This window comes from Panicum hallii, chromosome 5, assembly GCF_002211085.1.
Source record: "Panicum hallii strain FIL2 chromosome 5, PHallii_v3.1, whole genome shotgun sequence".
NCBI lineage: Eukaryota > Viridiplantae > Streptophyta > Magnoliopsida > Poales > Poaceae > Panicum > Panicum hallii.
This window is the reverse complement of record NC_038046.1, coordinates 52,836,993-52,855,290: the sequence shown is the minus strand read 5'-3', so window position 1 is coordinate 52,855,290 and position 18,298 is coordinate 52,836,993. Positions and strand designations below refer to the sequence as shown.

General features: G+C 50.0%; 4 protein-coding genes and 2 non-coding genes across 7 annotated transcripts; 2 read left to right on the top strand and 4 right to left on the bottom strand.

The window, feature by feature from the left end:
- LOC112894636 (probable 3-beta-hydroxysteroid-Delta(8),Delta(7)-isomerase) lies at positions 1 to 2,317 on the top strand. Its single transcript, XM_025962403.1, has 4 exons — positions 1 to 226; positions 433 to 579; positions 672 to 780; positions 1,855 to 2,317. The coding sequence occupies exons 1-4, from the start codon at positions 94 to 96 to the stop codon at positions 2,108 to 2,110; spliced, it is 645 nt and encodes a 214-aa protein (XP_025818188.1). The 5' UTR covers positions 1 to 93; the 3' UTR covers positions 2,111 to 2,317.
- A 320-nt stretch (positions 2,318 to 2,637) lies between these two features.
- On the bottom strand, positions 2,638 to 5,186 carry LOC112894637. 2 transcript variants are annotated; one of them, XM_025962404.1, is made up of 4 exons: positions 4,829 to 5,186; positions 3,979 to 4,185; positions 3,318 to 3,378; positions 2,638 to 3,227 (listed from the first exon to the last, which is right to left on the bottom strand). In XM_025962404.1, the coding sequence occupies exons 2-4, from the start codon at positions 4,164 to 4,166 to the stop codon at positions 2,961 to 2,963; spliced, it is 516 nt and encodes a 171-aa protein (XP_025818189.1). In that variant the 5' UTR covers positions 4,167 to 4,185; positions 4,829 to 5,186; the 3' UTR covers positions 2,638 to 2,960. The 2 variants fall into 2 exon arrangements, with proteins under 2 accessions (XP_025818189.1, XP_025818190.1); XM_025962405.1 differs by having other exon boundaries at positions 4,971 to 5,186.
- A 1,381-nt stretch (positions 5,187 to 6,567) lies between these two features.
- Positions 6,568 to 6,649, bottom strand: TRNAS-AGA. Its single transcript has one exon. It is a non-coding gene; the product is annotated as a tRNA-Ser (tRNA).
- Positions 6,650 to 6,723: 74 nt separating this feature from the next.
- On the bottom strand, positions 6,724 to 6,804 carry TRNAL-AAG. The gene has a single exon. It is a non-coding gene; the product is annotated as a tRNA-Leu (tRNA).
- A 4,545-nt stretch (positions 6,805 to 11,349) lies between these two features.
- Positions 11,350 to 15,443, top strand: LOC112894631 (LRR receptor-like serine/threonine-protein kinase RPK2). The gene is made up of 2 exons (XM_025962396.1): positions 11,350 to 14,378; positions 14,957 to 15,443. Exon 1 carries the CDS (start codon positions 11,360 to 11,362, stop codon positions 14,261 to 14,263), a length of 2,904 nt encoding a protein of 967 aa, XP_025818181.1. The 5' UTR covers positions 11,350 to 11,359; the 3' UTR covers positions 14,264 to 14,378; positions 14,957 to 15,443.
- On the bottom strand, positions 15,344 to 18,199 carry LOC112894632 (protein NRT1/ PTR FAMILY 6.1). Its single transcript, XM_025962397.1, has 2 exons — positions 16,450 to 18,199; positions 15,344 to 16,362 (listed from the first exon to the last, which is right to left on the bottom strand). The coding sequence occupies exons 1-2, from the start codon at positions 17,544 to 17,546 to the stop codon at positions 15,495 to 15,497; spliced, it is 1,965 nt and encodes a 654-aa protein (XP_025818182.1). The 5' UTR covers positions 17,547 to 18,199; the 3' UTR covers positions 15,344 to 15,494.
- Between the last annotated feature and the right edge of the window lie 99 nt (positions 18,200 to 18,298).

Below are 18,298 nucleotides of genomic sequence, written 5' to 3'. Positions count from 1 at the left end.
GCGCCGCCGGTGAAGCAGCCACAGCCAGGCGACCTCTCCCTCCCTCTTGCCGTCCCAGCACTCGTCGCCTCGCGGACCAGGAGGCGGTGGGCAATGGGGCACCCCTACGCGCCGGCGGGGCTGCAGCTGCCGGGCTTCGTGCCGCTGCAGCTGTCGCAGGGCCAGATCCTCGCGGCCTACCTGGGCACCTCACTCTTCGTCGTCCTCGCCATCTGGCTCATCTCCGGTGCGGTAACTCTTGGACCCTTCTCCCAGCAATTTCTCCGCGTATAATTGCCGTAGCTGCCTCGATTTAAATCTGTTCGGTTCAGTCGCTGTACTGAAGTCAGGAGTTTTTCGAATTCAGTTTTCAAAATCCCATCCTTCTCCACTTCTTTTGTTTTTTCTGTGCCTGCAATTCTCAGCTCATGTCACGGGACATCTCCCTTGCAGGAAGATGCCGCGGACTATCCAAGACCGACCGTCTGCTCATGTGCTGGTGGGCGTTCACCGGCCTCACCCACATCGTCATCGAGGGGACCTTCGTCTTCACCCCCGGGTTCTTCAGGAAGGAGAAACCCAACTACTTCGATGAACTTTGTAAGTTCTCCGGGACTCCTGCGTGTTGCTCGAGCATCATTCCGAAGCAAAACTGTGACTGACGGAGCAAATGCTTGTGGTGCCCTGTCCAGGGAAAGAGTACAGCAAAGGCGATTCCAGATATGTCGCCAGGGATACCGCAACCGTCACGGTTGAAGGGATAACAGCTGTGTTGGAAGGCCCTGCATCACTGCTTGCAGTGTATGGCTTGCTTCTCATCTTTTACCATATAAGAGAAAATGCATTTTCCAGATGTGTATTCTACCCTTCTCAATTGCCATTGCTTCTCTGATTGTCCTTTTTGTTAGCCAAGCTGTAGTGAAAACATGGTGCTGTGACGGTTTTGCGCCACATTCAGATCATATAGTACCATGAGAATTGGCTCTTTGTTGTTACCATACCATACCATGCTACAAAAAAAGGCAAAAGGGAAAAGGGAGCCTGATGCTAGTGCGTCGGGGATTGATCTATACGTCAGAGCATCATCCTCTGAATTAGCATGCATCTAGTTCATATTTGCTTTGGTGTGCTAGTCTCAGATGCACCAAGATAACATTTAAGCTGCATAAGTATTTAAGAGAAAAAAATGCAAGGCACAAAAATCAGAGAAATAGTGAAAGAATGGGGTGTGCATCCTTGGGCTCCATTGTAGTTCTTAATAGTTTGACTAAATATTTCATATTTGTGATTGTCATTCGATTAAATTCAGTATCCAATACAAATTTTAACAGGATCTTTGGTCTCCAAGCGCCAACTGCTTAATGTGCTTGCAAAAAGTACATATGTGAACTTCTGGCTCCCTCAACTTAATAGGCATTGTTATTAATTTTTGCAAAACATAATCATTGATTGGTTTAACAGATTGATTTCTTGAGGGTTATTATCAGATGAAATAATTTGACAAGGCCTTTGTGTTTGGTAGTTAAATGTATCCACAAAGTTTCTTTTTCCACTTTCATTTTTTTTTGCACAAATTAAATTGACCGAACCCAAATGCACAGCAACCTGGACACTGGCATTGTTATGTTGCATACTGTCGTGATAAATTCTAGTGACTTTGTTCCAAAGATGAAGTGTTTGGTGAAGTTCTTCTTGTCTCTGTGTTTTGTAGATATATCTCAGTCTTCGTAGTTGTACATATGGCAATGATCTATGTAATGCCATATAAATTTGATATGTCAGAGTTGCACTAATGATTCTTGTAGATGCTTATCATGTACTTTAGAATCATAATGTTGTTTTTGTTCTATCTGACCACAAGTTTGCTGCTTGCAGTTATGCCATTGCATCCCGCAAGTCCTACAGCCATATTCTCCAGTTCACCGTCTGCTTGGGCCAGCTCTACGGGTGCCTGGTTTACTTCATCACTGCATACTTGGATGGCTTCAACTTCTGGGTCAGTCCATTCTACTTCTGGGCATATTTCATTGGCGCAAACAGTTTCTGGATTTGGATACCAACGCTCATCGCCATGAGGAGTTGGAAGAAGATTTGTGCAGCAATTCGAGCAGAAAAGGTGAAGACTAAGTAAGGCTGCATTAGCCACGGTTTGGCAGGAACTAAGACGAACTGTAATGTGGCCAAATAATTTGTTGCTGGTAGCAGGACTATTGTGTTCTTGTTTAAAGTAGCCTTGTAAACCTCGTTGTCTTGGCAACCACTTCATCCACTCATACAATTTAATAAACAGTGTGGTCTTTTTTCTCCATTTAACAACCTATATATCTCTTTCAGAAAACAGACTTTATGCACAGATGGTTCTGCATATATGACTGTAAAGCAAGCATTTGTCACAACAATTGATTTTCCATACTGCATACTATGATTTTAGCCCCATTCAAGTAGCAGGACGTCGACAGGCAGTCTCTGAACTGACAGAGAATGGAAAGAACAACCAAATGTACTGTGATTCAGGCTCTATATCCAGTGGCAGTGGGCAAATGCTATGGTAACAAATAAGCGTATCAAACATCAAAATATGTTATAAAAAACATCAAAATAAAATTTGTCGGGAGAGTTAGCAGAAGCTTCTCTTATGTGAATATGTGACACAAAACAAGATAAATTCATAACCTTCATGTTGGATCTTGCTTTCAAATGCAAAAACCGCTCTATTCACATGCTCATCACCACCAAACACCAGAACTCCAGCTATGCTTACTAGACACATACATCATATGGTTACATATGCGGGGAACTCGTTTATATACATCTTACATCTCACTGCGACATTGCAGCTTCAAATGCCACAATCAGAAGGGCAAAGGCAACTCTAATCAGGCTAGCTTAAAGGTACTACTTATATCCTGCACTGCCATTGTGATTCACAAGGAGCGAAGGGCAGTCTTGAAAGCAAAATCAGGAACAGAACAACTAAATGCTCAAACAAAGGTAACTGCATAGTGGGTCTCTGAGTTCCCACAAGCGAAACCTTCGATTCTTACTTTTGGGCTGCTGCTAGCCCCGCAAGATGGAGAACCTACATCAACTCTTCCTGCTGGCATTTTGCCGTAGGGGCTCACTAAAGGAGAAAAGGATGGTACTCTTTTACCAAACTGTGGATCATGAATGACAGGGTTGTTAGTGCGTACTGGAGGCGAGCCACATAAAAAGCCCACCTGGCTGCTCGAGTCTCCATCTGGGTCATTCTGAAAAACAGAAAGTTGGATATCAATTTAATCATGCATGGGAGTTATGTTATTTTCATTCAATCAACAAATGGACTTTTACATAATTACCTTACTGAGGATAAGATCAAGTATATCAGAAGTGGAGTCTGATCTGTACAATGGGAGTGCACTGCAGTCATGGAGTAAAGGTTAAGCAAGGAACGTCATGATCGGTACCAGACTATTCGTCATCAATTTATCATCGAATACATCCAACAGAATAAATTACAACAGTTAGGCAGGCAGTTACCCTTGTAACGGATTTCTTTTGTAATTCAGCCAAAGCAAACCAGAAATAATGTCGTATTCCTACAAGTACCCTTTATTTGTACGACAAGCACGTGCGGTGTAGTGAATCATTTTCTATTATATTTTACCAAATTGAGCTCTATACTGCCTAGAATAAGAAAAGGCCTGCATCTGTATGTCAATTCTACAATACTATTAACACTGCGCAATGTACTTCTGTACCATATATGTCTCGAATTGCACAGCAAACCCATACAACATTCAAATTCATATACTTCTGTCATGGTGACACCCATACCGCTGCTATAATCAAGTGCATGGATGAAGGCCCGATGAAAACTAATTGGATCCACACACACACCAGGACATTCACAGCAAGTATTTGCATCTTTGCCGCCATCAGACATGCGACCGGATGACTGGACAGCTGGACCTCTTATACAGTAAACAATGGAAGACAGAAGATAATCAAAGAACTAACCTGTTCGTCCTGGGGCTGGTTTTGTTCACGGTTTCCACAGCAAATGGAAGCCGGGTGGCGCGGCGAGGCTGAGGGCAGATGACCTCGGCACGAGGCGTCGGCGGCACATCCATCGGCCAGAACCTGGACCTCCTCTCGGGCATGGCTTCAGCCCTCGAGAGCGGCTGCCTCAAATAGCAGTGCTCCATCCCTCACGCTCACGGGCCCCTGAAAAGCAGGTCACGAGGATTTAGTTCACTAAATTGGAAGGAAGTGACGGGATGGAGAAAGTAGGCGAAAACCAATGCGTGTACAAAATCAAAACGGCGAGAAAAACCAAGCAGAACTGGTAGGGGGAGGCTTTGCTTTTCTTATCAACGCCGCAATTGCACCAAAAATGGATGGAAAAAGGACGGTTTCTTTCTTTCTTGTACGGCATTGTATTCCAATTGGAAAAGAAGGTATGTTCGGCATTAAAAGGTGTGGCTTTTTTTACACGAAAACGAAATGCATTCTCGTGTTTCTTACTATATTTCCCCCCATTTCGTGAAGGATTAGTTTTAAAGCTGTACACCAGATAACCTAATTCGAACAGATCTTGACACAGCAGTGCGAGAGGCGATGAAATTGTTTGTGGGCGAATGCTTGTGCTAGGAGAAAGAATGGATTTTTAGGGGAAACCGTACGAAATTAGCACGAGTTCACAAATAGTATGAACATCTAAGAAAGTGTTCCTCTGAAAAATCCGTCGCGGGATCTCTCCAGAAACAACATCAAAGAAACCACCGTGCAAGCGCAGGTCCCTGATGGCCCTCCAAATCAAACCAAAATCGACAGGAAATCTTCAGGGAAAGAAACAAGAACAGATTACCTGGCGTTTAGGTCTCACCAAAAACGCAAGCGAATCCGAAATTAACTGACGGTGGGGGGACAAACTGAAATCCCAAGAAGAAGGAACCGGATAAACTGCCAAAACGACCAAGAGCTGGCCGGAACGAAACGAAACTCCTCACCTGGACGCGGCTGTGAAACGGAACGAGAGGCGGCGCCCACGCGGGACCGAAGGCCCCCCCTCGATCCCTCAGGCTGAGGCGGGCGCCGCGTCCACGCGCTCCCGCTCTCCCCCGCTCGCTCGGGGTGTGGCTGGCGTCGTTGGGCTCGCCGGGAGAATAGCAGACGCAGCGCAGCCACACGCCCCCGACCGGCACCCGATCCGCTCCGAATCCGAGCAGGGAGGGGTTGCCCTACGCACCGGCCCGGGCAGTCCTAAACAAACAGCCGGACCCACAAGAGGTCAAGTGCTGGCGCTCTGGTGACTCGAGGAGGGCCCGCGCGGCGTTGCGAGGGCCCACACGTCAGTGGCCGCGGGCGACGGGGCGTTGCCTTGTTGGCCGCTATGGCACAAACAGGTGTGGCCTTTTGTTTCTTTAAAAAAAACTGGTTTCCAAAGAAAATAATAAAATCCTTCTTCTAGTTTTAACCGAAAGCTCCGATGAAACTAGGCTAGTAGGCTTATGCTGGGTCCGAAGGATATCCTCCAAATAAAAGAATAAAAATGGTGTTGTGATTTAACGGAATAGCTTTACATGCACTTTTAAAATTTTAAAAAAATCATCCTAATTACAGTAAAAGACGGGGATATTTATACCCCCTACTTTCATTACATAGTTTCGGTTTATGCCCCAATCTATCCGGCATATCCGTTGGATATCCCGATTTCTGGGTTATTTTCGGATGTTGGTGTATACAAATTGTTCATTACAAGATGGTCACGTTACACATGTGAGGGCGAATGTGACGGCGAAGGATCCGGGTAACCTCCGCTCGTTCACCTAGGGTCTTGGCGTCGCCGAAGATTGTACAACCGGTACCTCCATCATGCGAAGGTCGATCTTAACCTCTGACGTGCTCATCACGGGCCTAGGCGAGTGGTTCATCCTAGCACGAAGGTTACAGTGTAACCTTCGCTCATTCGGCCAAGCGCAATCCTTCGACCATCACTGAGAGGACTAGTTCTGTAAATCAAATCAAGAGAACCGTGAAATGCCGTTTGCACCATCCGAAGGTTAGTCAAGACCTTCGGCGTAACCTTTGGTGAGGCCTTCTCTTCGGTGGCGATCCCCAACAGCTTACAAATGTATTTAGTTCAAGTGAAAGGTCAAACATTATCAGCTCTAAAATGAGGAGAACGAGGGAAAGCAACCAATGTTTTCTTTTGTTTTTTTCCTTCATCCTATTTGGGATTAACAAGAAAATGAGCAAATCAGCTTGAGCAAGCCAAGCTGCATCAAATATTTTTCTTCAGTGTGTTTTCAGTGTAGCAGTCGTCCGTGACAGTGCCATTATGTCAATGGAGGAATGAATATTGCCATTCGTGACGTTCCATTCATGGTGTGAGATCGACAACCCAGAAAAAGGACGACCTTGATTTTTGGCTTGGTTGGAGACGGCATGCTGGGTGCTCAGTCGGTCTCTTGGTTGATCCATCTCAGGCTGCACCGCACGTATTAGAGTACAAGAAACATTGTTGAAATAGTGTGGAGGGTGGAGAAACAAAAAAAAGAAAAAGGAGAGAACAACGGGAAAAAAATTGGTAGCCAAAAAATAAAACGTGGTCGGCAGGATTCGAACCTGCGCGGGCAAAGCCCACATGATTTCTAGTCATGCCCGATAACCACTCCGGCACGACCACGCTTATGAAAATTTGGGAGAATATTCAATTTATTTCATTTTTTAGTACAGTTAGAACAAGTGCAAAAAGACGGATGTTGAGAGTGGGATTTGAACCCACGCCCTTTCGGACCAGAACCTTAATCTGGCGCCTTAGACCAACTCGGCCATCTCAACTCCGATGCGAACGTTAGTCCTGGTATCCTCATACCTGCAGATAGAACCTCCTCTGGCAGGCGGATCACGGGGAGAGAGCACATCTGCACGTGATCCGTTCTCCTTTGCGCGTGTTGGTTTGCTATAGGTACCGCTACACTACTCTACCAGGTACTAGCAGGTGACGGACGGTGTCAGCTCTTTTGTTTGGCCTGCCGACCATCATCCCATGGGCCATGGCCCTTCTTTGGCCTCCATGACCAGCAGCCAGCCAAAGCTCCTTTTTATCATTGCTGCGTCCTGCGTGCGCGTGCTGAATGAACATGAACTGATGAACCTGGCGCAAAGGCAACAGTGCGTCCCCGTCGCTTCATCCCGGATGGAAGGAAAAAGAAAGAAAAAAACACGCCACGCCACACGCCCACACGGCGTCCTCGTCAGTTGTCACGAAAGCGAATGGATCGACGCGCACGCTGTCGATACCAAGAGGAGCCGCGCACAGGTTCCTGAACAAAATTTTTTAAGAGGCTACAACAAGTTTATTTTAAAGAAAGGGTAATCTCTACTACTAAAAGAGGATAAGAGTGATATTATTTTTCCAGTCGTCTTCGGGTGCCCCCCCCAACCCCTGCGCGTTTCGTCCAGCCTCGGAGAATTTTTTATTTAACCTTTTTAAGAATATTTTAAGTTTAATCCGGTTGTAATTTTATTTTCACCCCGTAGCCCATTTGGTCGTGCCGTGCTGGTTGGCCCGACGGGTTGCCTCTGTCTCGCCAGTGCATGTGGCGCGACACAGGGGCCACGCCGGCCGGCCGCGCTGAGGTGGCATCCTTGTCACGGCGCCACGGACGGCGCGTCAAGGCTTGTCGCGCCAGGCGGGCCGACGCGACAAGCATAATGTTACGGGCCCGCCTAGGTTTCCCCTCCCTCTCTCTCTTCCACTCCCTCTTCCAGCCGAATCCTCCGCCGGCGGCCGCCACCGCCCTCCAAATCCCCCCAAATCTGGTAAGTTGGGGCGGTGTCGGTGTTTTACTGCCATGCCCACCAAGAGATACCCCTGAGGTGGTGAGTTTGTAGGTAGGGTGTCGCCGAGATCAGAAACTCGAAGGTGCAAGGAACATAAGGTTTAGATAGGTTCGGATCGTCGAGAGCGTAATACCCTACGTCTTGTGTGGTTTATATTCCCTTTGATGGTGATCGGGTGATCTCCTGGGTGATTCCCCCTGGAGGGGGGTCCTATTCGCCCTTATATATAGTTTGGGGGATAGGTTTACATGGAAGTTCTAGTCGGATACATGCCCTAGAGTCCTACCCGAGTACTTTTCTAGTAGTTCTCTACTGTATCCGACTAGTTTTACTATTGTAGGAGTAGTTCTATTAGGCTACGAGTAGTTACAACAGATGTAAGGCGTGGGCCATGTCCCATCTCTTATCCTAGGAAAAGTACACCACGTGTTCCATGTGTCCGGATCTGATAGGCGGGAAAAGTGGAGGGATTGGTTCCCCGTCCTTCCCCGAAGGTATTGCCCTCGTTATCTCGTCATTTTGACGGTTACATTGCTAGATATTAATTAAAATAGGATGTTAGTTAGAATAGGATGTTAGGGGTTTTCAGTCCTGTCCTATAGACTTTTTCAATGTTGTGTACCGTCGATCGTAGCTTGTTCAGAGCACGCGAATTAAAATATTTCCACGGCGGGATCACTAATCCTCTCTCCGAACCAAAACTCATTGGTACACTATTCTGATTCTCTATGAGAGTTGATTCTGATAGAAATGATTGTGTGGCTGAAAGTGATTCTTTTTAATTTTCTAGCGTAAACTCTTAAAATCAGGATGGAGAATAAGTTCACAGAATCAGGAGAAGCTACTTTTTTCTAACTCACAGCCTCTTAATTCATTTCAGAGAATCACTCCACAAAATCAGCACAGAATTATTTCTCTTTAAAAAACTGTTTGGCAGAGCTCCTGCTGGATTCGACAGAGAATCAGCTCTAGAAGATCCGCCAAATGCACCCTATAAACAGATCATGCACCTATCCTTACCAGGAGCAAGAAAAACCACTCCATACAACCGTCTCGTGGATGCAGGGACCCTCAGATGGAGGTGACAACTAGATCATTTTACGATAACCACAATGCCCTTCCCCGTGGATTTTGGGCACAATGCCATCATGGAGAAGACGCGGCTATTCAAATCTACTAGCATTTTGGTGATGCCGGACACCGGTTCTTTAGGTGCCCACACTACATGGTTGTATACATACATCCTCTTATTGTTTTATTTCATCGATACTAGGTTAGTAGTTTCTTTCTTCTTAAAGCTCTCTTTAATCGTTCATCCAGTTTAGTGCCTTGCAGATGCTGAATTTTCATAATTGACTAATACCTTGTAACCTTGTAATGTGTAGCTTAGCGCAAGCATGGAAGGGTCAGAGAGGAACCAACGCTCGTGCGTTCCAGAAGGATAGCCATTTCAAGAAGCTCTATATATCGGATAGCTCAGTCCTTTGATTTTTCAGCATACTATCTGAGATTTTAAAACGGAGAGGTGGTTTGGTTTACAAGAAACAAAAGTTATTTATGAAGAGGAGTTTTGTGAGTTAAACGGGGTCAAGATTTGCAGCTGAGCATGCCTCTAATACCATTCGGGCTGATTGGAGCAAGCAAGGATGTCTTTGGTGGGGGCGATAATGGATGTAAGCATTGCTGCGCAATTCCTCAATCACAATTTCTGCTGTTCACTTATTTGGGTTTGCCGTTCCAATTGCACGTGTGCGCAATAAGCTATTTGCTAGACTAAGGCAGCCAGGCAGCACATAATAAAATTAAATGTTGGTACTAAAAATTTGAATGTTACAAAAAGGAATAAAAAGGAGTAACTGAACCACGCCGGCGATGCAAAGGTCATGACGATGGTGCGGAGGTATACTAAAAAAAAAACTATACTAAACTATACTAAAAGGCTCTTACAACTTTTGCTGCTTCATCAGCAGGCTTCCATCTCCACTCGACCACCACTCCCATCAGCCGACCACGTTTACCAAAGACGACTGGATGAGTTCCTCTGTTCCGGTACGGGGTCTAAAAAAAAACAGTTCATTGAACTGGTAAATATACATACCCATATTGGTACATGGATTAGCCATCTTATGCAAGTAGATGAAACCCATCCAAAGCCATTAATTTTCCCATCCAAAGATTATTTGTTCTTCCTGTGACATGCCCAAATTTAAGCAATAGTGTTATACATGCTTTCAAATTTTATGGTATGTGAAGATAATTACGAAGTCATGTATTAGACTGACCTAGTAAGGCTCCTATCATACTATTATCCACGAAATATATTGTGAGCGCAAAACCACTCAGTGCATGTACACTCACCCTTATAAATACAGTACTGTTCGCGCTTTCCCTTTTGCAACTGCCGCATCGTACCTTTTTTTCTCCTTTCCCAACCTTTTGATTGACTGCACCCCTGTTTTTGCGATAAAATAGGGGTGATGAACTGACGACGCATTCCAAGGTTAAGAGTTGAAACAGAGGTGGATTCCTCGCGCGACGAGGCGGCTCGAGTGTCACCTGACCATCAGGATTCCTGGTCCAGATTGTTTACTCCGGATGAACACTGTTTATCATGGCGGAGCAGCGAATGGGAATGGACGAGAGGAGGATGGACCTGCCGAGAGCGCGGTGCAGCAGCCGTGTTGGACTGACCTGGCCCCCCGTCCCATGGAAGCGACAACGGTCGGGTCAGGTCACGTGCTCCTGGCCGCAGATTCCAAAGCCTACCGACTCCCACCCGATCTCCGCTGCTCTTGACAGCGCCCCCCACCCCCGGTCATTTCAATTTTAGTTGATGAATAACCACCTGGATCACAAAATTGAGTTGAGTCATGTCTAAGGTGCTGCTCGGATCCAAGGGCAAATGGCAAAAGGGCAAATGATAAATTTTTTGATCCTGTCACATCAGATGTTTGGACGCTAATTAGAAGTATTAAATATAGTTTAATTAAAAAACTAATTACATAGATGAGGACTAAATGACGAGACGAATCTATTAAGCCTAATTAATCCATAATTAGCAAAATTACGGTAGCATTTACTCTTTTGCACTTTGGGGTGTTTGGGTCCAAAAGTGCAAAAAAAAGTGCAAAAGAGCAAAAGTTTTGCACTTTCTCTTTTTTTTTTTCATTGGATCCGAACAGGCCCTAAGCTACTTGGACAAAAAATCACTCCAAAGTTGTGTTTAATTTGCATCATTTTTGGAGTTGTACCTAGACAAATTTTAAACTTGAAGGTTAGATGCTCTTTTTTCGAAATACTAAACCCATGGTTAGAAGCATTTTTTTTGAAAGGTATGGTTAGAAGCATTTTTAAACTGGGCCGGTACTAAACCATGGTCCACGGTCAAAAAGGACGAACCGAACACACAAAAGAAGGGGGAAAGAAATAAAAAAAAGGGAGAAATTTTCAAATCCACGGCACGGCACGCTTGCCTTCACCGTCTTCTCTCCATCCACTCCACTCCTCACCCCGCTGCTCCCGCCGCCGCCGCCGCCGCCCGGCCGCCGCCATGGCGGCCCCACTCCCACCCCCACCCCTCCACCTCCTCCTCCTGCTACTAGTCCTACCGATCCCGCTCGCCTCCTCTTCGGCCGCCGACCTCGCCGCCCTCCTCGCGCTCAAGGCCGCTGTCGCCCACGACCCCGGCGGCGCCCTCTCCGCCTGGTCCGCCGCCTCCGCCACCAGCTATTGCCGCTGGCGCGGCGTCACCTGCCACCCTTCCTCCCTCGCGGTCGCGGCCATCGACCTCCCCGCCGCCTCCCTCTCGGGCGCGCTGCCCGCCGCCCTGCCCCTGCCCCCGCGCCTCCGCCGCCTCGACCTCGCCGCCAACAACTTCTCGGGCCCCGTCCCCGACGCCTTCCTCGCGCCCGCCACGCTCCGCTACCTCGACCTCAGGTTCAACAGCCTCTCGGGGGCCCTCGAAATCCCGCCTCCGCTCGCCAACTCCTCGTCGCCCCCCTGCGCCGCGCTCACCCACCTCCGCCTCACCGGCAACTTCCTCGTCGGCCAAATCCCCGCGGAGATTGCGCAATGCCGCTCCCTCCGCGTCCTCGACCTCTCCCGCAACGTCCTGGAGGGCGCCATCCCGCGAGAGCTCGGCCGCCTGGGCGCGCTCCGCGTTCTGGACGTCTCACGCAACAGCCTCACCGACAGGATCCCCGCGGAGCTTGCCAACTGCAGGGAGCTCGCGGTGCTCGTGCTCACCAATCTCACGGCGTCGCCTGGGGAGCAGCCGGAGTTCAATGCCTTCGTTGGGGGGCTGCCGACTGAAGTGCTGACAATTCCTGCGCTGGAGGTTCTCTGGGCGCCTAGGGCCAACCTTGATGGCCGGTTGCCATTGTCCAGGAATGGTACCTGCCGTCTTCGTGCAGTGAACCTGGGCCAGAACTACGTTGCTGGTACCATGCCCCCTTGGCTCGGAGAGTGTCAGGACTTGACATTTCTTGATCTGAGCTTTAACAGATTGGAGGGCTCAATGGCGGCAGAATTGGCAATTGGATGTCTGACTTACCTCAATGTCAGTGGAAATTCTCTGTCAGGTCCGCTTCTTTCATCCACCGAGAGCCAATGCTCAAGCCGTTTGATTGGTGACGATATTGTAATGCAGTACTATGATGAATTGGTTGGTAATGTGCTGATTGGAAACCCTTTTGGTTCCGAGTTGGCGAGCATTGCTAATGTCACTCTCCATGACTTCAGCAATAATGGCTTTGGTGGGGCGTTGCCTTCTATTACCGTGAGTCTAGATAGAAACTACTCTTATGGTTTGTGGCTTAATGGCAATATGTTCAACACCACTCTTTCTGCCAGATTTTTTGGATTCTGCAAGGTTGCAACAGGCGTTGCCATCAATTTGAGTAGTAATCAGTTGTCAGGAAGTCTTGACATGCTCTCAAGCTGTATCTCTATTCACAATTTTGATGCTGGTTATAATAACTTCAGTGGGTCAATACCTGCAGATGTTGGTGGTCTGCATTTTCTTAGGAGGTTGGTCTTGAGTGGTAACAATTTGACAGGTCAGATTCCAGGGCAGTTTGGTGATTTGGCTGCTCTTGAGGTTCTGGATTTATCAAGGAATTCCCTAACAGGCAGCATACCATTGCATTTAACTGACGCTTCACACCTTCAAGTATTGAGGCTTGACCACAATAGGCTCTCAGGAACCATCCCTCCCAGTTTCAGTGAACTAGCTCAACTCACAGTTCTTGATGTCTCATTCAACAACCTATCAGGCGACATTCCTAATCTTAGGCACCCTGCTGATTGTGGTTTCTTCATCGGCAATCCCCTACTGCACCAATGTTTGGGAACAAATGCATCTCTACCACCAACTGAAGCAGTCAGTTCCTCAAAAGGGGTTAAAAAATGGGGGGCTAGATTTAAGTCTCTTATTGTGATTCTGGTTGCAGCTTCAGCTGCTGTAATATCTTTTCTTCTTGTGATCCTTCTCTTCTTTGTGTGTGAAAGAAGGAAACGGGCAAAGATTTCAAATCTAAGGACAAAAGTGGTTGTGACTTTCACTGATGCACCTCCTGAGCTTACTTACGAAAACCTTATCCGAGCAACAAGCAATTTCAGCATTCAGAACTTGATTGGATCGGGTGGCTTTGGTGCCACCTACAAGGCTGAATTGGTTCCTGGTTTTCTTGTAGCAGTGAAGAGGCTAGCCATGGGGCGTTTCCAAGGTCTCCAGCAATTTGATGCAGAAATCAGAACTCTTGGAAGAATCCGGCATAGAAATCTTGTTACACTTATTGGGTACCATCTCGGAGAATCAGACACTTTCCTCATCTACAACTATCTCTCTGGTGGGAACCTCGAGACTTTCATACATGAAATGGGGAGCAGAAATGTGTCCTGGACTGAGGTTCACAAGATAGCTGTGGATGTTGCACAAGCATTGGCTTTCCTTCACTTCTCCTGCACGCCCCGGATAATTCATCGAGACATCAAACCGAGCAACATCCTCCTTGATGAGGACCTTAATGCATACTTGTCAGATTTTGGCTTGGCGAGACTGATAGAAGTTACACAAACGCATGCCACAACAGATGTTGCCGGTACCTTTGGGTATGTCGCACCAGAGTACGCAACCACCTGCAGAGTCTCTGACAAGGCTGATGTTTACAGTTTTGGGGTTGTTCTCCTGGAGTTGATGTCAGGCAAGAGGTCTTTGGATCCCTCGTTCTCACAGTTTGGCGATGGCTTTACGATTGTATCGTGGGGACGGATGCTGATGCAGGAAGACAATACCAGCGAATTCTTCTCTCGAGGACTACTGGATGCAGCACGAAAGGATAGATTAACTGAAATGCTAAAGATTGCTTTATCATGCACTTCAGAGTCTGTAGCTGTTCGGCCATCAATGAGGCAGGTTGCAGCAAAACTGAAGCAATTGGAAAATGACCGATGAGCAGTAAGCTGAAGCAATTACGGAATGATTGATGAACAGGAAGCAGGACGATGGTGGTTCTTCGTACTATCATCCAGTTATCTGTGTGTCACCAAATTTTTGCACCATTGATGAGGTGAGATTATGAATTCTCTCGTACACATTCTTTTGTGCTGAACAATTATTATATTTCTCCCAGACACATATTCTCGAGATATATTTAAGGAAGATCAAATGACTACGAACCTATATCACTCCATATGCTTAAGGAAGATCAAATGACTATGAACTGGTAGCACGCCACATGCATATTGTGTACTGACGACTGAACATCTAGTTCAATATATAGTTGGCTATCCACAGCTAATACTAGAGTAGCATTGCCATCGAAATGCTGATTGTGTCAAAAGAATTGGAATATGCAGTACTCTTTGAGTGAGATCCGATAGTCGTAATATTATAGTCATTATTTACAAGTGATTCCTTGACTATATTACTATGTATTCGTATGTTCTTAAGCTTAAACAGCAGCTAAATATAAGATAAGAGAACTGTTTTTTGAACGAACAGGTAACAGAACTGACGACTACTCTAAGCAAACACATTGGTTACAACTGCAAAAGTTAATACCATTTGTGCCCACATAGTGTTCTGTTGTTAATCTGAAGTCATTTGAATTTAAACCCTGATGTTTTCATACTTCCAAGCGTGCAGATTCCACCAAGATGGTGTGCTAATACCAGCAAACGTTCCTGAGCTGCTACTGAATGATATCAAGAATGCCGTGACTACATGATTGTGTCTCCAGTTGGAGGCCCAAGCTCCCAGCTGGTCTGTTTCAGTTACCGCGGCTGCCATATAGAATTGGAGATCTGAAATTTCTTCAGGGATTAAGCAGGAACACAGCAAAGAGCGCCATGGTATTGGAGGTTGGAGGCAGTGCGTCCACTGGAGAGCGCGAACACATGGAACTCACGCAACTTGCACTTGTTTATGAAGATCGGAATTTCACCTAGAGCGCCACAGGTGCGCCGCCGAAATTAAGGCCATGTTTGGTTGCTAGCCTAACATTACAGTGGACACTTTTTCAGGGACAGGGAATTGGAGCATTAGCAAATCAGTTTCTTTCTTTTTTGAAGTACTGGTCTTTGCAAAAATGGCCAATGTTATGGTATTCCTGGTAATGCGTTGGTACAGCAAATCCAGTGAAGCAAAATCCACATCCAAATTCAAATCCTTCTCGCGCCAATAGCTACTGCCTATTCACAACTGTGGCCTGCGCGTCGGTCCTGGCCCTGTACTTGTACCGCTTGGCGACGTAGACGAAGACGAGCAGGTTGATGGTGCTGAGCACGGCGAGCAGCCAGTAGAGGTAGTCGAACCTGCCGACGTTGATGTTCTGCGCCAGCCACGACGGCCGGCCGGCCCTGTCGTCCCTCGTCGCGGCATCGACGGCGGTGTTGAGCGCCGACGCCAGGAAGCACCCGAGGCCACCGGCGACGGCGGCGTACGCGGAGCCGACGCTGCGCATCGCGTCGGGCGCCTCCTGGTAGAGGAACTCGAGGAGCGCGACGAGGCAGAACACCTCGGCGACGCCGATGAGGCAGTACTGGATGAGCAGCCAGTAGGCGCTGAGGTCCGGCATCGGCGAGAGGAAGAGGCCGAGGTAGCCGTGCCGGACGGCGTAGCCGCGGCGGTAGCGCTCGAAGAGCCCCGCCCAGGCGACGGAGAGGATGGAGAAGAAGAGACCCAGGCCGACGCGCTGGAGCTGGGAGGCGCCGTGCGGGTGGCCCGTGAGGCGGCGCGCCAGCGGGGCGAAGGTCTGGTAGTAGAGCGCGAGGATGAGGAAGATAGCCAGGCAGGGGAACACCGGCATGCACGTCACCGGGAGGTGCAGCGCCGCCACGCGGGTGTTGAGCGTGTACGCCTGCTGCACCGACAGGGTGAGGAACTCGGTGAGCACCACGCTCAGCATCACCGTGCACGCCGGCACCGGCAGCAGCCGCAGCAGGATCTTCACCTCCTCCACCTGCGTCACTGTGCACAGCCGCCACGGGTCCGCCTCCTCCTCCCCGCCGGCGAGGTCGCCCTCCAGCTGCAGCGCCGCCTTGTCGAGCCACCTGGTGGAGCGGAGACAGACGGTGCACGATCAGCGACTGAATTCTGCTTCGGCATCGGACGGGCTGGGAGTCACGTGGATTGCGTACCTGAAGTCGTCGGTGTGGTCGATCTTGGCGCTGCCCCGGATGGCGGACTTGGCGCCGGCGACCTCGTAGAGGCCGACGAAGTCGCCGCTGTCGAAGGCCGCGTTCCGCTTCCTGAAGGCGGCGACGAGCACCTGCGCCACCCGCGTCAGCGGGCTGCCCCCCGGCACGCGGTGGCGGTACAGTGGCGTGCCCACGAAGAAGAGCGCGTTGGAGGTGCCCATGGCGAGCGCCAGCGTGCCGAACGCCGCGGCCCAGCCGCGGTGCATCTGGATGTACACGACCGCCGTGAAGGCCGCGATGGCGCCGAGCGTGACGGCGAGGTAGAAGAGGTTGAAGAAGCGGTCGAGGCGGCGCTTGTACCCGGGGCTCCGCTCGTCGAACTGGTCGGCGCCGAAGGAGGAGACGCATGGCCGGATCCCGGCGGCGCCGAACGCCGTGACGTAGAGCGCCGTCTGGAGGTAGGCCATCTGCCAGGGCTCGGCGGGCGCGCAAGCGCCCAGCAGCATGGCGAGCTTGTCGCAGCCCTCCTGGGAGGGCACGAGCGCCGGCACGCTGGCGCTGACGGTGAGCGCGATGAGGCCGAGCAGGTACATGGTGGTGAAGATGGCGATGGTCCAGTAGCGGCCGAGGTAGGCGTCGGCGAGGAAGCCCCCCAGCACGGAGGAGGCCTGGGAGATGCCGAGGAAGTTGTTGACGGCGTTGGCGGAGCTGGTGAAGGGGCGGTGCATGACCTTGAACATGAAGACGACCATGTTGACGGAGAGGCCAAAGTAGGCCATGCGCTCCGCCATCTCGTTGCCGAAGATGAAGAAGGCGGCCACCCACCCGCCGGTCCGCGACAGGTCCGCGATGGGCTCGCCGCGGATGTTGACCGGCGTCGTGCCGGCCACGGAGGGCGGCGGCGGCGGCGGCTCGTACCCGCCGCCGAGGGGCGTCCTGGCGGCGCCGGAGAAGCGGCGCTCGTCGCTCTCGAGGAAGTGCGCGCCCAGCTTCTTGCGCTGCAGCGACGACAGCACCTCCGGCGACTTGATCTCCTTGGCCGCCGCCGCCGCTACCGGTGGCGGCGCTTCCAGCTCCATCGCGGACGCCGGAGCCATCCGAGAGTCCTGATCGTCTGATCGATCAGCAGCAGCCTCGCAGGACCAATCGCGCGGCGGCGTCACCGCTCACCGGGAGCTGAAGTAGCCAAGCAGAGCATGGGCACTTGGTGGCAGTCCTGGCTGCAGGGATGCGCGCAGACACGCGCGCATTTAATAGCGGAACCCGGCGCCACGGCTGAGCTGCCTCATCTGCAGCAGCCAGCAGCGAGTTAATGGCGGCATTAAGCGCGACAGGGACCAAGCGGGGCGGACGACGACGACGACGACGGGGACCCCTCAGGGCACCAGCTGCACGCTGCAGTAACTAAAATATCTCAGGCTCCATGAACAGTGGAGTCTGCTGAAGCGGTGGTGGAGAGTTGGAGACTGGAGAGAGGCCGTACAGGTGAACGGGTGAGTGAATTTTCCAGAGCAGAGCAGCAGGGTAGGCTGCCCGGCGGATCTCTGAAACTTCTTTCCCAACCGGAGAAGAAGACAAGCCAGCACACCTGAACCCGGAGGTGGTTGAACGCGCCGGATGCGCAGCGCGGCGCGGCAAGGCCAGGCCAAGCCGCGCCCAGGCCCGGCCACCCGGAGCAGTGCGCGTGCTCCAACCACCGAGACGGCAGCCGCAAAAGGCAGGCGGTCCGGAGGGGCCAGCCGCCAGGCGCCGCGCGAGTGGACAGGGTGGGTGGGTGGGCGATCACGAGCAGAGTGGCGGACGGGCGACGAGCGCTAAACTAATCGTTCGGCAAGTCCTAACGAGCTGA

Coding starts and splice junctions, on each gene's coding strand:
- LOC112894636 (XM_025962403.1), top strand. CDS start 94: ATGGGGCACCCCTACGCGCCGGCGGGGCTGCAGCTGCCGGGCTTCGTG. Junction 227..432: donor CGCCATCTGGCTCATCTCCG/GTGCGGTAACTC, acceptor TCTCCCTTGCAG/GAAGATGCCGCGGACTATCC. Junction 580..671: donor CAACTACTTCGATGAACTTT/GTAAGTTCTCCG, acceptor TGCCCTGTCCAG/GGAAAGAGTACAGCAAAGGC.
- LOC112894637 (XM_025962404.1), bottom strand. CDS start 4,166: ATGGAGCACTGCTATTTGAGGCAGCCGCTCTCGAGGGCTGAAGCCATG. Junction 3,379..3,978: donor ACCAGCCCCAGGACGAACAG/GTTAGTTCTTTG, acceptor CCATGACTGCAG/TGCACTCCCATTGTACAGAT. Junction 3,228..3,317: donor TTGATCTTATCCTCAGTAAG/GTAATTATGTAA, acceptor TCTGTTTTTCAG/AATGACCCAGATGGAGACTC.
- LOC112894631 (XM_025962396.1), top strand. CDS start 11,360: ATGGCGGCCCCACTCCCACCCCCACCCCTCCACCTCCTCCTCCTGCTA.
- LOC112894632 (XM_025962397.1), bottom strand. CDS start 17,546: ATGGCTCCGGCGTCCGCGATGGAGCTGGAAGCGCCGCCACCGGTAGCG. Junction 16,363..16,449: donor GACCACACCGACGACTTCAG/GTACGCAATCCA, acceptor CCGCTCCACCAG/GTGGCTCGACAAGGCGGCGC.